Source organism: Lontra canadensis, unplaced genomic scaffold, assembly GCF_010015895.1.
Source record: "Lontra canadensis isolate GAN:19392208 unplaced genomic scaffold, GSC_riverotter_1.0 scaffold87, whole genome shotgun sequence".
NCBI lineage: Eukaryota > Metazoa > Chordata > Mammalia > Carnivora > Mustelidae > Lontra > Lontra canadensis.
This window is the reverse complement of record NW_022631081.1, coordinates 781,165-796,851: the sequence shown is the minus strand read 5'-3', so window position 1 is coordinate 796,851 and position 15,687 is coordinate 781,165. Positions and strand designations below refer to the sequence as shown.

At 47.9% G+C, this 15,687-nt stretch overlaps 1 protein-coding gene across 1 annotated transcript in view; it reads right to left on the bottom strand.

Moving 5' to 3' along the window:
* The window catches only part of MYO18B (myosin XVIIIB), a 248,035-nt gene that overhangs the window by 89,121 nt on the left and 143,227 nt on the right, over window positions 1-15,687 (bottom strand). The window contains exons 33-34 of the mRNA XM_032883267.1: window positions 13,658-13,762; window positions 7,031-7,183 (exon numbers count right to left, since the gene is read on the bottom strand). Coding sequence (XP_032739158.1) covers window positions 7,031-7,183; window positions 13,658-13,762 — 258 coding nt within the window. The remainder of the gene's footprint in view (window positions 1-7,030; window positions 7,184-13,657; window positions 13,763-15,687) is intronic.

Genomic DNA, 15,687 nt, shown 5'->3' with positions numbered 1-15,687 from the left:
AGAGGGGGCAGAGGGCCAACAGGAGACACATTCGCGGTCTGTGGTAGCACGTGCTGAACTCCCAGCTGGTAAAGTCTGTGGGTTCAACTCCTGCCTTCATCTCTTTGTGACTTTGGACAAGTTTCTTGGTATTTGTACTTAGTCCTGTCCTTGCCTTTAAAGGACCTGGAAGGTCAATAGGGGACCCAGGCAAGCAAAGGCAGTGATTGTGAGAGACTGATGTGTGCTATTCTAGACCTAAACCCTGGAGACAGTGAAAGAAGGGAGGTGGGCTCTCACCCAGCCCTGCGAGGGTCAGAGATGGCTCCCAGGGACAATGCCCCAACCCAAGCTAAGAAGAGAACTAGATCTTCAGCAGGTGAAGAGTTTTCAGAGGGGAGAGGCGAGAGGACACAGCGTAGACAAAGGTGGGAAAGGTGGGATGGGTGTGAGGGACCCCAAGCTGTCCCTTAGCAGCTGGTCAGAAGCATTGGGAGCATGGAAGTCAGGCTCTCCTACCATAAAGAAAGGCCACATTGAGGAACCTGCCCTGGATTCTGAGGGCAATGGGAAGCCACTAGTAGATTCTGAAGTCAAAGAGCCAAGACTATACATAAATTTTAAAAATTCTCTCTGCAGGGACACCTGGGTGGCTCAGTTGGTTGAGCATCTGACTCTTAATTTTGGCTCAGGTCATGATCTCAGAGATGTGGGATCCATGCTGGGCTTGGAGACTGCTTGGGATTCTTTCTCTCTCATTATCTGTCCCCCGACCTGAATTCTCTCTCCAAAGATCAGGTGGCAGTAAGATGTCATGGACAAGGCCAGAGGCCAGCAGGCGGGACAGAACCCCAAAGAGAGCTCCGCGGGGGAGGTGGCTGATAAGAGGGCAGGAGAGGAGAGGGGATGACTGAAGAGCTATTTTGGGGTACAATAACTGAGACTTGTTGATAGCTTTGTGTTCCACAGAAAAATGTGAACATAGTTCCAGCTTGAAGTAAGTAAATTTGAGAGCTGGCAAGGGTGGGAGGGGTCTCCATTTAACAATAAAGCAAATACCATATTTCTTTTGGGAAAGAGACAAAGGTCAGAGGCATGAATCAAATGAAGGGGAAAAAAAAAAAAAAAGCCACTGCCACCCTAGAGAAAATAGCCTCCTCCACGGTCCCGTCGGAGTCAGGTGCCAGCATCTGCTTCTCGCAGATGTTATTTATGCTCTGCGATTATCTCAATTATAGATCTTCGTGGTTGGGATTGCTTCTGTCTTCAGATTAGTTTGTTTCCAGTGGAAACATTCCATGGGAATTAATTAGTAATTGGCTCCTAGAGAACAGGTGTCACCAGAACCACCCCACATGTCGCCTTGCCTACCTGATCCCCGAGGTCTGAAAAAACTGTGTGCCCAGAAACCCGTCTTCCAGTGGCCAACATCTGTGACGGGGACATGGGAGCCCATGGGGAGTTCGCCAATTTAAAAATCATTGCCTTCGAGTTTTTAATTTAGAGAATTCTTTCAAAACTGTGGTCTAGTGTTCTTTCTATCATGCCCCTTTTTTGGGGGGAGACAAAGGAGGCCAGAGGTAGGGTGATTTGCTCAAAATCACACAGCTAATCAGGTCATGGAGGCAGGATTTGAAGACGGTCTACCTTGCCTCCAGAAGGCTTCCATGTTTTATTACAGGGTCTTAACCTGCAGGTGTTATCTGAGATAGCCAAGGCTCCCAACGGAGGGAAACTGGGTGGAATGAGGTAAATGATTACCTTGGGGTTCTAGGTGGTGGGGCAATGGATAGAGAAGATGCCTGTCCGTAAGGGCAACATCCAGAGATTCTGGAAGATTCTCTAAAGGAACTCTCCCATGCTGCTGGTTCAGCCTGGCATGGGGTACCTCAGGGCTTCAGCTGGGACCTGAAATCCTGCCACGTCTTATAAGCACTTCCGACCACACTCATCTCTGCTCCGTAACTCTCCGTGGCTCCCCATTGCCAAACTATTCCTGAGCCAGCTGCCAGCATCACCCTCCTTGCTCCTACCCCACCACACTTGGTATTCCAGCAATACCTTGTCAGGTGATTGTCTCCACGTGCTTCTGTCCCTCTATGCTCTGCTGCGTCCTCCTGCTAACCAGCAATTCATTTCCACCTTTAAAGAGACAGCGGAAGCTGCCAGCCCCTCCCACACAGCTCCATTAAGGGCATCCTCCTTATTTAACCACCCTCTCCCCTCCCCCCAGTAAGGAGCTTATCAGTCTATTTGGCAAGAGTCTGCCCCTTGGTCTACCTCTTGCAGATTGGGAGCCCCTGGAGGGAAGGAACCCTATGGTCTCCTCCTTATCCCTGCAGCCTGGCCTCCGATCTGTCCCAGAGTGGGGACCGTATCAGTATCTGCTGAATGCAAGTTGTTCCATAACAGGTGCACTGAAATAATTCCCTCATCTCAATGCCCTGAGAGAGGAAACCTTTCTCTGGGTTCTCTGGCACCACGGTTAGCGAGCTGTAAGGGCTGCTGGGAGTGTTCACTGTTTCTGAAGAACCTTGCTGGCCTGACCTCAGCAGCCCCCCGACAGGCGCTGGGCCATCAAGGGAATGAAAACACTCCATTCGGAGAGAAAAAGTGTCCAGGAGGTCACGTTGCATGTCAAAGGCCACAAGACTAGCAAGTGCCAGATCGGGTCCTCTGGACTCAGATTTAATCCATTTTAAAACAGCAGAACAAAGATTCGTTGCACTAATATAAACTCGCTGTCAGTTTTCCCATCTGCAAAATGGATATATTGCCACCAAACTTAAAAGGGAGTTTTGAGAGATAAACGGCTCACAATTCCCAAATGCTGGCCCCAAGACGAGCATCCGAATCCTCTGGTAGGATGGTTTAGGAATGTAGATGCCGGGTGCCAACCCAGACTTAATGAAAAATAAAGAAAAGACTAGCTGGGGGTAGGATCCGTAATCTATGATTTTTTAAATGGTGCTTAAGTTATCTGACATACAGCCAAGTTTGGGAATCCTAAGACATCAAGGAAAAGCCTTGTACATAGTAGGTGCTCTGTTAACATAGTAGGTCCAAATGCTAACAGGACCCTGATTATACCTACCAAGTTGCATAGGCATGGAACTATCCACATCTACAGCTTTCAGGTATACACTGCTGGGTGCCCTTGGGTAAGTTACTCAACCTCTCAGAGACAGTTTCTTTATTGGTTAAATGGGTCAAAAATAGAAATACCCCCTCCTGCAGTGGTGAGGATTAGCTGACTATTACACCTACTGTTGCCATCAGAACATCCACAAGTCCCACGGCCTTCAAACCAGCCCCAAGTCTGTCCCTTCTAGCCAGCTCCCTCACCACTTAACCCAGCCGACCATCTCCTCCAGCCTGGAAGGGTCGATTGTCTCCTAAAGGCACCAGCATCCTCTCTGCACCCATTCTCTGCACAGAAGAGCGAGCCTCTAAATCGTGAATCGGATTATGTCACTCTCTGCTCCAAACCTCCCAACGGCTTTGCACAACCCTTGAAATAAAATCCCCACCTGCTTCTCCTTCTCCCAGGGTGGCTTAGCTGACCATCCAGGCTAGGAGAGATCCTTTGCAAGTCCCTATTCCAGAACCTTGTTTATTGCCTTTAATACCCATATGAAGGTGTGGGATGTTTCTACTTATTTGTATCATTGTTTGCTTGTCTTCTTTGCCATCAGATATAAGTTCTGGGATGCCGGAGTGGCTCAGGCAATGAAGCGTCTGCCTTTGGCTCAGGTCATGATTGCAGGGTCCTGGGATTGAGCCCCGTATCGGGCTCCTTGCTCAGCTGGGAGGCTGCTTCTCCCTCTCCCTCTCCCTGCTGCTCCCTCTGCTTGTGCCTGCGCTCGTGCTCTCTCTCTCTCTCTCTCTCTCTTTCTCTGTCAAGTAAATAAATAAAATCTTTTAAAAAAAGATGTAAGTTTCATGAAGGAGGGTGTCTATTTGACTAACCATCATATACCTGGATGGAGCCTATCACCTGACACACAGTAAGTGCCTCATTAAGTCATGAAGGAAGGAAGGAAAGAAAGAAGGAATGAAGCAATGTATGAATGAAGTTGCTCAGTGCCAGACCCAGAACTTGCAGCACACTCAGCCCCAGAGTTAGCTCCCTCTCTCTTTCCCCTCCTGTCTGCTCTGTCCGCCTCTGTCCTCAGAGTCTTCAGGTAAAGGACAAATACCATCCCGGGGAGAGGAAACAGAGTGATGCCCAATGTCATCACCGCTTTATTTGATTAGCTCTGACTCCGGCATCCGGGACACGTGTGCTGGGAGCCAAAGCAACTGTACCCTGACCTCTGGTCCACGCGATCCCATCCTTATAACGATTTCCATGACAACAGCAACAGAAAGCCAAGGCTGTGAATTCCCTTTGATAGGAGCCGGATGCAGAGATGGGGAAGAAGGACTTTCAGAAGAATGAAGCTCTTTGATTCAGCTGGAGGCGCCTTCATTAAATACCACTATTTTTCAAGAACACACATTTTAACCCTGCAGAGGGAGGTTTCTCATGAATACTTAAAAAAGGAAGAAGGAGGAACAAAACCATCATGGTTCCTTTTCAAGAACAATCACCTGGAGGGAGGGGGAGGCTGGGAGGCTGTGGTACTCGGAATATTTGCGGGGAAGCAGGAAGAGAAAAGGGGCTTCATGAATCCAAGAGGCCTGGCCCCTGACCAGGGACTCCGATATCTCTGTCCATGTGAGGCAAGTCAAAAGGCTAAGGGTCTTCCATCCATGAGGACAGCCGATCAGACAGGCAAAAGAAACCTTAGATCCTACAATTAGAATTGTGAGCCCTGGATATGAATCCCAGCTCTGCCACTTAGCTGCTGTCGCTGCCTTGGGCATGTCGCTTTCCAGCTCTCAACAAGATTTCCCCATCTGTAAAATGGGCACATAGGAGAGGGTATGAGGATGGAGTGAGGGGACGTACGGAAGCCCAGGTGATTCTAGTTTCCTGACATGGCCATGAAGACAGCAGAGTGATCAACTGTCTGGGTTTGTCCAGGGCTTGCCCAGGACACGGGTACTTTCAGCCCTAAAACCAGGACCATCAAGGACAAGCCAAGATGGTTGGTCATCCTAGCAGAGTGTGGCTGCTAAACAAAGGAAAATCAGAGTGAGGGAGACAGAAGAGACCCTCAAGTGAGCCTCTGGGGTATTTGCTCCAAAAACCCTCCAGCCTGGTCTAGTCTTGAGAAATGCTCCACACAAACCCAGACTGGCGGGGGACACTTTCAGGATACCTGGCTAGTATTTCTCAAAACTGTCAAGGTCATGAAAAGCAAGGTAGGACTGGGAAACTGTCCTAGACAGAGGAGACTGGGGAGACAGGACAAGCAGATACAGGGGCATGTCCTGGGATGGATCCTGGAACAGGAAAATGAGCTAATGGAGAAACTCATGAAATCTGAATCGAACCTAGAATTTAGTTTAGGAAAAAAGGTGGAGGCAGGGTTTCTCCCATAGCCTATAATTTCTGAAAACCTGAAACCTTTCATTTTACAGACAGGAAATGGACACCAGAGACAGGAAGTGAAGAAGGCTCTAGATCTAGTTTCTAGACTCTGCTGCCTCCCACTGCCTTCCCAGAAACACAATGACCCTCATGAGCTCCAGAAGGAAGAGAGAAAAGCACTGGTTCTGGAGTCAGGGAATACAGGCTCAAAGCCCAGCTTTGCCTTCACTGGCTGTGTGACCTTGGGCAAACCTTTCACCCTCTCTGTTCCTTCGTTTCCTCATTAGGGGAATGAGCCCACTGAATTCAACAGACAGGCATTTATTCAGTATTTATTACACATTGTGGACTGCACAGGCATCACTGACATGCATAAAGCACAGTCTTGCTATCAAGAAGTATAGTTTTGCCTCAGAGTCCAAAAACTACAGGTAACCCATCGGAGCTTCTCGGGTAGTCTCTGTGAAGATACAGGCACAGCCATGTGGAACGGCTGAGGCCACATGAGAGAAGGCCAGAGGAGGAGGAAGAAGGGAAGGCAACACTCTGAGAAAGTGAGGTGCTGAAGGCAGCAGGAAATTCCTTCTGTTGCCCCACACCTGGCTTGGGCGCACATGGTTTCATCTGCAGGAGGCATGGGTTAGAAGTAACACCAAACGCATGGGCACAGTGTCCCCAGTGGGGCGCTGAGCTTCCCTGCATTGTTTCCAGCTTCCTGTGGGGACGGGTAGCAAGTCCTGAGTCCCCACTCTAGGACCTCGCTCCCCAATTCCCCCACGCCACTGTGGGTTCTGACCTACTCACATCTCTCAACACCTGCCACCTTGGGCCACGCTGTCTGCACTTGGCACAGCCCGAGCCCATCCCACCTCCTGAGGTCCTTGGCGTCTGCCTGGCCTCACCGCTCATCTGCTTCCCGTCCTCCTCTGAAGCAGCCGGGGAGGGTGGAGCCCTGAGTTCGAATCCTTGCTCTGGCACTTTCTAGCTGTGTGGCTTTGGACCGGTCTCCTCCCCTCTTTGCCACCTCCCTTGGGGAAAGGAGATGATCTCTGGAGAACTCTATGGGCCACCCAGTATAGCCTAAGTGGGACACGGTGGGTGCTCCAGAAGGTGACAGCCAGAGATCAACATCATTATCATTCTAATCGGCGCTGGTGGTGGTGCTGGTTGTTTGAGCTCTTGCTTTAATAGCACGATGACTGGTTGTTTCCTACACAGCCTAGGCAGCCCCACATACATGCATACAGAGACACACACGCACACTCGTGCAGTGCACCCAGCCATTCTGCTCCAGGCCTCTGATCTGCCCACGTCCTTGAGATGCATTCTGTCTCAATCCTTGAGATGCATTCTGTCTCAATCCTGAGGAAGGGAACTGGACTCGACAGTCATTTATAGACCCCCTCCTCTTCATCTACCATCTCCGTGTGACCCGCTCAGCCCCTCAGTGTCCCCCATCTCCATGCAGGTCTGTGAACGTTGGTGTTGCAGCCACACCAAGAGCCATCGTCTCCCCTGGCCAGCTGCAGCATCCTCCCAAGCCTGGCCCTAAGGGGCCCCCACGACCCCTACCTGGCTGTGCACTTTCTCCAGCTCCTCTTTGCTGACTGAAGTCTTGCTGTCCTCCATGTTCCCCAGAAGAAGCTGCACATCTGCCAGGAGTGCATGAGTCCTCTTGAGGTCCCTCCGAAGACGCTTCTCCACATCAAAGTCTCGATGGCCAATCTGGAAGCCAAGGGAAGGCTCTTGTGAGCTAAGACTGCAGAGCAGTGGACAGGGTCCAAGTTCTCCGGAACCAAGCTTCCCCTGGGTTCAAATCCTGCCTCTGCCTCTCACACTGGGGGACCTTGGACAAGACCCTTCTCCTGCCCAAGACTCAGTTTCCACATCTGCAAAATGGGAATGGCATCAGGCACACGGGGCTGCTATGGGAATTAAGCTGGTGTTTAGCAGAATGCCTCACTCACAGTAAAGGCCCAGGAATATGAGCTGGGCTCATCAATGTTTTCCCAGCCTGGAAGCGTCCAAAGTCACTGGGTCTCATCTTGGGCACCCAAGTCGTCAGTATGGCCTCTCCTCGCCTTGTCAGAACCTACAGGTCAGGTGAGGCCCTCTGGTGACAGAAGTGAGGACAGCAGTTATCCTGCCAGGGCTGAGACTGGATAGGGCCAGAGAGCTCCCGAGGGGGTTTGTCTGCCATTTCTGTGGGTGCTGCGTCCCTGAGTCCCTGAGCTGTATAGTGCGGTACATTGTCCTTCCCCGCATGTATGTTGCACCTCATTAAGTACTCAGTATTAAAAAAAGAGCCAGGCTTCTTTTGGAGGTCTAAATCAAGTTTTTCTGTCCCTTGAGCGGGTCTCCTTTGCCAGGTTAAGGCACAAGGTCATTTTCTGCAGAGGGGTGTTACCCAAAAGCGAGCACCTTCCTTCACCCAGAACCCTGGACGTGTAGACCCTCCAAGTGGGCAGCTGTCTCATTGCTCCTGCAGAAGCTGCATCCTGGGTGCCAGGAGGGTGACAACTCCTAGGGGCTGAGATGAACAGAGGCAGGTGCAGGACCACCCAGAAGCCCGACACGGAGAAGTGACAGGCCGCCCTCTCCCCTGGAAATGACGCTGATGCTAAAGCCCTGAGCATCTCTGAAACTCGGAAAGAGCCCCTCAGGAGACCGGAAGAAAAAGAGGGGGTAGTTTTCCAGAAAACGCAGTGTCGGTATGTCAGCCATGGGACCCAATTTCTATACACCTGGATACCCGCACCTCTCCAGAACCATTTCCTGGGATGGTCACAATGCCCCTGGAATATTCTAGGAAGAAGGTGGGGTTTGGAACAGGGTGGCCCAGGTTTTAAACACTGGCTCACCATTTGCTGGCAGTGGGTTGGATCGTGCCACCCCTCTGAACCCCACACTCCTCGTCTATAAAAATAAGGCAATAAGTAAATAAATAAACTATCTTCCATGTTGAGATAAGACAAGGATCAGGCACGATAATGGATCAGAGAGCACTTTGTATGCTGTCAAACGCTTTACAAATATAGAGAATTATGAGTATTGTCTGATGACCTAGAATGCACTCCACTAGGTTTTGCATTCCTATTTCTCTGCTCCCAGTTTTGAAATCTTTGAAAAATGAGTTGGTTCTTCAAATCCAGCCTCTTTGTCCTGAGGTGTGTTTCTTTAAGTTTTAAATGCTGGTCTAATACGTGTGTGTGTGTGTGTGTGTGTGTGTGTATACATCTACACACACATACACACACATGCACGCACATAAAATATAATCTTACCTGCTGAGCTAAGATCAGAACTGGGCATTGTGCCCGGCTCTTTGTCACATGTTATTGCATTTAACTCCTGTGACAATCTATTAAGGATAGACATTATTATTATTTTTATTGCCTTTATAAAAGCAGGGATAGCTTACATTTACAGAGAGCTTTCTAAGTGTCAGACATCACTCTAAACCCTTTATGGGAGGTAACACGTTTGGTCCTCTTGAAGACTGTGTGACGTATAGTGTTGCTGTTCCCATTTTACAGATGACGGAGCAGAAGACTGCAGAGGGACAAGTAGTTGGCCCAAGATCCCACCTCTAGGAAGTGGCAGAGTTTGGGTAGGAATCCAACTATCCTGACGAGAAAGAGGTCATTTCAGTGGAATGGATGATAAAAGAGGTCAGTTTTGTTCTTTAATTTAAGGGAAGGTGTTGTGCAAGCACAGGGGATTACCAGCCAGCTCAGGATCGGATGGGATCAGAAAGAGTCTTGGGTAAGTGGGAGCCCAGTGAGGTACGGGAAGGGCATTTCAAGAAGAAGCAAGGCCAAGAGCAAAAACAGAAGGCTGAGAAAGTCTTGTATCTCTGGTTCCAGTGATGAGGATGAGGGCATAAAACATGGAGGTGGGGCAGGTCGCAGAGCAAGAGAAGTTACCTGGGGCCAGCTCATGTCTTTGATCTAGGTGGGATTCTTATGTAATGTCTCAGGAAAATGGAGGCACAGCTGGTGAACTTGACATAGAGTAAGTGGTCTACTTGAGGTGATGGTATGGTTATGCAGCAAGGATTTGAACCTGGGCAGCTCAGCCTTAAAATGCAAAGTTTCTAACCATTGCACCGTAGTGCCTAGGGGAACATGAATCCTGATTCACTAATTTGAGCCCAGGTTCTGCATTCAATCAGTGTACTCAGCATCTCTCTTATTTTTTATCTGTTCTTTCTCTTTACACATCCCAGAGTATAAAGAGTGTTCATTCTCTGCAGGGCAGGTTGGTATCAGGGACATCCCTTGATGTTAGCACTGACCACAGCTCAGATACTACAACCGACTACCAGGAAGACCCTGAAAATGCTGGCACCCTATCTCCTTTCCAGAGGGATCTTTGCAAACAGAACTCACAATAAAAATGTCAGACAAGTCGCCCTCCCCTTCATAATGAATTGTTACAAGAGAGGAGGGCAAAAAAGAGAAAGAGAGAGGGAGAGCTCATTAGGTTAATGGGAAATAAATGTCATTTTGCAAGTTTGCATTCTGTAGCACAAAGATTCAAATTTGGATAAAGCTGGTGAATAATTAACCAATAAATCTAAATGATGTTTAGTGTTGTTGTGGGAAACTATATTCAAATCTCAGCTATTTCACCATTTATCATAAAGCCAAATTGTCTGGGGCACTTGTTAAAATGTCTATTGTCAAGGATCTCTCTGAAAACTTTAAAAATACAATCTGGAAATGCAGGCAGGGCTAAGCAACCACTTTCTAGATAAGGAGACTGAGACTGGGGGAGAGAATGGGGAATATTCTGAAAAAAATCAACAGGTTCAACAAAGGGTTGATTCCAATTAACTGGACCTTAACCATTTTTAAGCAGCATAGTGCTTACAAATGCAGGCTATCAAATAATACAGACTCCATTTCAAATCCGCATAGGCCACTAACAAGCTATATGATCTTGAGCAATTTGCTTTAGCTTTTGAGCCTCAATTCTATCATTTATAAGAAGGAACTAATAATACCTTTCCCACAGAATTGTAAAAATCAAATACAGTATGTTAGAAAACATGACAATTAAATAGGTATCTATAGGACCCCTGGGTGGCTCTGTTGGTTAAGCATCCGACTTGGTTTCAGCTCAGGTCACGATCTCAGGGTTGTGGGATCAAGCCCCATGTTGGGCTCCATGCTCAGCGCAGAGTTTTCTTGAAATTCTCTCTCTCTCTACCTCTGCTCCTCCCCCCAGGTTGTGTTCTCTCTCTCTAATAACTAACTAAATAAAATCTTTGATATCTTAAAAAAAACTTCAAAAGCAAGAGAGGAATAAAAACAGCAGCAAAGAAAGGGGACAATAAGCCAACAAATATTAAATGCAAAATAAGAAAATAGAAATAATTTTATGTATATCAGTCATTCCAATAAATGTAAATGAATTAGATTCTCCTATAAAAAGTCTGAGGCTAAAACACTGAATTAACAAACCATATTCACACACACACACACACACACACACACATATGGAAATGTTGGACATGAAAGAATTTTAAAAAGTCTTGCCAGGGGCTCCTGGGTGGCTCAGTGGGTTAAGTTCCTGCCTTTGGCTCAGGTCATGATCTCAGGGTTGGGAGATCAAGAACCATGTTGGGGCTCCCTGCTCGGGAGGAAGTCTGCTTCTCCCTCTGCCCCTTCCTCCTCTTATGTGTCTACACTCCCTCACTCTCCCAAATAAATCAATAAAATCTTTAAAAATAAATAAATAAATAAAGGTCCTGCAGCCAAACTAACTAAAAGACACCAAGCAAAATACAATAAGGCAAAAATCATTCATGGAGAAAAGAGGGACCATATCACACTCAAAGGAACAATCTACCAAGGAAATAAAACAATAATAAACTTAGCTTCACCTAAAAACATAATCTCAAAATATATACATGCCCCTGGAGAAACTCTTGCCCATGTGCCCAGTGAGACATACATAAAAATAGGCATGGCAGTTTTGTGTCTTAGAACAGAAACGACTAAATAACCACCAGCAGAAGAATGGGATTAAAAATTAAAAGAATATTGTGTAGCAGTTAAGATGAATGAATTAGAGCTCCATGTATTAACTTGGACTGGTCTCCAAACACAATACAGAAGGCAACAAAGTAAATTGCAGAATCATGTTACTGTATGTGTTTCAAGTTCAAATACTTATGCCGGGGAATCCCACGCTCTAATCACAGGATGATAGTCTCCTCTGGGAAGCAAGGAAGAAGGAAGGGGGGAGGAGTGGGAGCCATAGGAATGGGAACCAAGGAGCTGCCAACTGTTTTTGAAGTGTGTTTTCTTTCCTTAAAAATATCTGAATCTGATATAGCAAATTTTTAATTTATGGGAACCTTGGGTGCTTGGTACATAAGCGTCGGTTATATTATTCATTCTACTTTTCCATGTGTTTGGCAAATGTCTTAATAAAACATTAAAAACTACCAAATGTGATCATTTATTTAAAGGTTCCAGCTTGGTGACTAACATACAATTAGCATTTTATTCATTTCAAGTCACCTTCTGTTTCCACAAAAAATGTTTCATTTCAGCAACATCTATAAAAACCTTTCTGGATTACCTGCTTTGTTTCCTCCAGTGGGCCATGCTGAACAGAATGTCTCTTTTGCCCAGCGACTGGCCGCTATTGTTCTAGAACCAAATATTGGTCTGGGCTCTCCTGCATTAATTTTAAAGAAAGATCCCCAATGGTTCTGCACCCAATGGCCTGGTTTGCTTGGCTGAGACACTAGAAAATTCGGAGCAGGAAGATGACAAAGCTTTCCTGTGGATTCCTTCAGCTTCCAACCCTGACACTCGATGCTACCGTGGTCCTGCTCTAGGATTCACTCACTTAATCAATTAAAAAAAATTCAGGGGCACCTGGTTGGTTAAGCATCTGCCTTTGGCTCAGGTTATGATCCCAGGGTTCTGGGATCAAGCCCTGTGTCGGGCTCCTCGCTCAGTGGGGAGCCTGCTTCTCCCTTCCTGTTCCCCCTGCTTGTGGTGTCTCTCTCTCTCTCTCTCTCAATGCCAAATAAATAAATAAAATCTTTTAAAAGATCCATAATGATCACTAGTGTCTAAGTCCTGGTTTGAAGAGGGGCCCACATTCCTCTGTGCTTAGCAAGAGTAACTCTGCTGATAGACAGCGAGGTCATTGCTAATTAAACAACTGTGTATGCCCGTTAAGAAAAGACCTTAAAAAACACTCCTGTGATACTTTAAAAGAAATCACAGAAGCCACAGGCATCTCTCTCCAGTGGTGGGGTTTTATGCAGTGGTAGCTCAGGCAGGGCAAGGAATATTTGGGCGATGGAGGAGTGATTCCTCCCACCTGGGAAATCAGGAGCTGGCACTAGGCTTTGCTGTCTGCTGGTTGCTTTATTTACAGCTGTAGATTTTTTTTTTTTTTTTTGCAAAGGGGAAGGTTGATTTTTGTGCTCAAGGGACATTCGGTCATGGCTATAGACATTTCTGGTTGTCACAATGAAAGGGGGACGGTATGCTGCTGGCATTTAGTAGGGGGAGGCCAGAGATGCTATTCAGCATCCCAGGGAGCATGAGACCGCCTCCCTACCATAAAGGATGGTGTGGCTTGAAATGTCCACAGTGCCACAGTTGAGAACCTTGGGATACGGCCATGGCAACCTTCCCACAGGTCTCTGCCCTCTAGTAACTCAGAGAGGTTCACTAGCTCACCCAAACCATGTAGACAGAAGGGGCCCCAGCTAGGGTCTCAAGCCCCATTTACTCGACTCTGAGCCCGGTTGCCTCTAGCAACAGTCTTGTTCTCACAGCTGTGAACATAGTTGCCATTCACCTTCACCTCCTTAAAGCAAGGGCTGCCTACCCTCCCTTCCTCCCCGACAGCTGCTGAAGGCAAGGCGATCTCGTCTGTTCCTTCTGGCTTGGCCTACTCTGTTTACTCTCCTGGTCCTTCCAAGAACACTGCTGTGTATGGACCCCAGAAGGTCTCCTTTGAAGAGCCAGTGAGGGTGGACAGGGCCAGAATCGATGGGCCAGAGGACACTTGGAGGAGCAGGTGGAGGCTGGCTGAACCCACTGGCCTCTGGCTCTTCCTGAAGACTTACTGAGCTGTCCTCCCTCCTCCAGCCCACCTCTCTGAACAAGGCCTGGAGGCAGGGAGTGTTCTCTCAAACACCTGCTGGTGCTTCCCTCTTACCTGATCACAGAGGGTTCCAATCAAGCCTTCCAAATCCTGCTTCTCATGGAGGACCATCTGCTTCTCCTCGTACTCTTGCTCCAGCTGCATTTCCAGCTGGCGGAGCTGCAGGCACAAAGGGCAGACACAGACATAGGAGAAATGAGCTCCATCTGGACAAAGTCCACAAGACAGGGAGACCATCTGGAGGAGGGGGGAATGAGAAGTTCGCAGCCCCTTTCCACAAAGGACGTCCTAGCGGTTGAGGGGAGGGGTGTCTCTGTTGGAGAACTCAGGAGCCTAAAATCTTGGGAGCCTGACAGCTATGGGGAGAGCTGGCCAGTGATGGCAAGCCTCCTGCCACTCACCCTGAAGCTCTCGGCCCCAGTTCTCCACCCATTCTCCAACAGTTGTTTCCTTCCTATGCCATGACCTTGCTTGGATATTTGCAAATCTTGGCACTCTGACTTTTTAAGGCTTTGGGCAACATTATAACCAACATATTAAAATGTAGCCACCTTCTTTATCAAATAGACTGTGGATCCATTAAAAAAAGAAGAAGAAGTTTGCATTTGCCATTACTTGATGTTGTGGATTACATGTTCAGATCTCTCCCAAATTCCTACGTTGAAATTCTAACCCCCTGTGTAGTATTATCTGAAGACGCAGGCTTTGGGAGATAACTGGGTTTAGGTGAGGTCCAGAGGGTAGAGCCCCTGTGCTGGGATCAGGGTCCTTATAAGAAGAGATCGCAGAGAGCTTGCTTCTTCTGTCTATCTCCACCACCTGAGGACACAGCAAGAAATCAGGTGTGTGCAACCCAGGAGGGGGGCCCTCACCAGATGCCCAATCTGCTGACACCTTGATCTTGGACTTCCCAACCTCCAGAATGGTGAGAAATGAATGTTTGCCATTTCAGCCCCTGGTCTGTGATATCTGGTTAGAGCAGTCCAAACAGACTAAGACATTTGGCTCCGGGCAACTCCTTTCACGGCTCTGATTTTTCTCATCACTCAGCAAAGGCAGCTGTTCCCCCCTAAAGTAAATATCCCACCATAACCACTTTGCACCCTCTCTTCCCCACCAGCCTCTCACCTGTATGCTGCCTGGCCCACCCCTTCGTCCTCCCTTCCCATGCTGTATCAATGACCCTATTGCCCAGAGGGGCAAACTGAGTCTGAGCGACGATCTGAGGCCCCTTCTCCTAAGTCGGTTGCCGCCAAGAGCAGTTAGCATTGTATCTCTTGACCCTGGCTCTTTTGCCACCCCAGAGAGCCATCCCAAATCCCACCCAGGTCACTAAAACAATTGATTTCCTGCCATGGTGAGAGACAGATGGAGCAGAGCAGCTGCTAGATGAAGTTCACGTGAGTGTCTGCCGTCAGGAGAAAGTACCTTTCTCTGACCTCGCTCTCTCCCTTTATAAATCTGTCCACGGAAAAGCCTTGGGGGGGGCCTGGGTCACATCTCCACTTCATCGGGGCCTCAGCTCAAGGCACTCATGAGGCTTTGAGGCACTTTTAGAATGCACCAGCAGTTGTGCAACCTTCACACGAGGGCATGGGGCAGGGACGGAGGGCTTCCATCTCCTGACCCATGGAGGGCAAACAAAGTAGTAATTGATGGTCACTTATGTAGAAAGCAAGTCCATTTCAAAACTTTAAGAGTGAGAGACACAAGGCCCTCTGCTTGTATCTGCTTTTCAAGTGCAGCCTGGCAAAGCTAAAACACATTTTGAAAAATACACAAAATAATAAAAACTCTATATCCAGCCAGGCAAAGCTTTCTGGAGTGTGTTCTGCAGGACATCTCCCCATGGTATTCACAAGCATGATGGGTACGTAGGTGTAGGAAAGTCCATGCTAGGAGTGTGGGACCACGGGGCTAACAGTTCTTCGGTGCAAGACTTATCAGAGCCTTTGGCAAATTCGTGTGTAGGAAGAGCTCAAGGATGTAGCATTGCCCAAGGATGACTTCTATCAGTGCTTCCTAAAGTGGTCTTCCATGGTCTAAACATTTGCAAAAGAAAAAAAAAAATTAAATCTAGCATT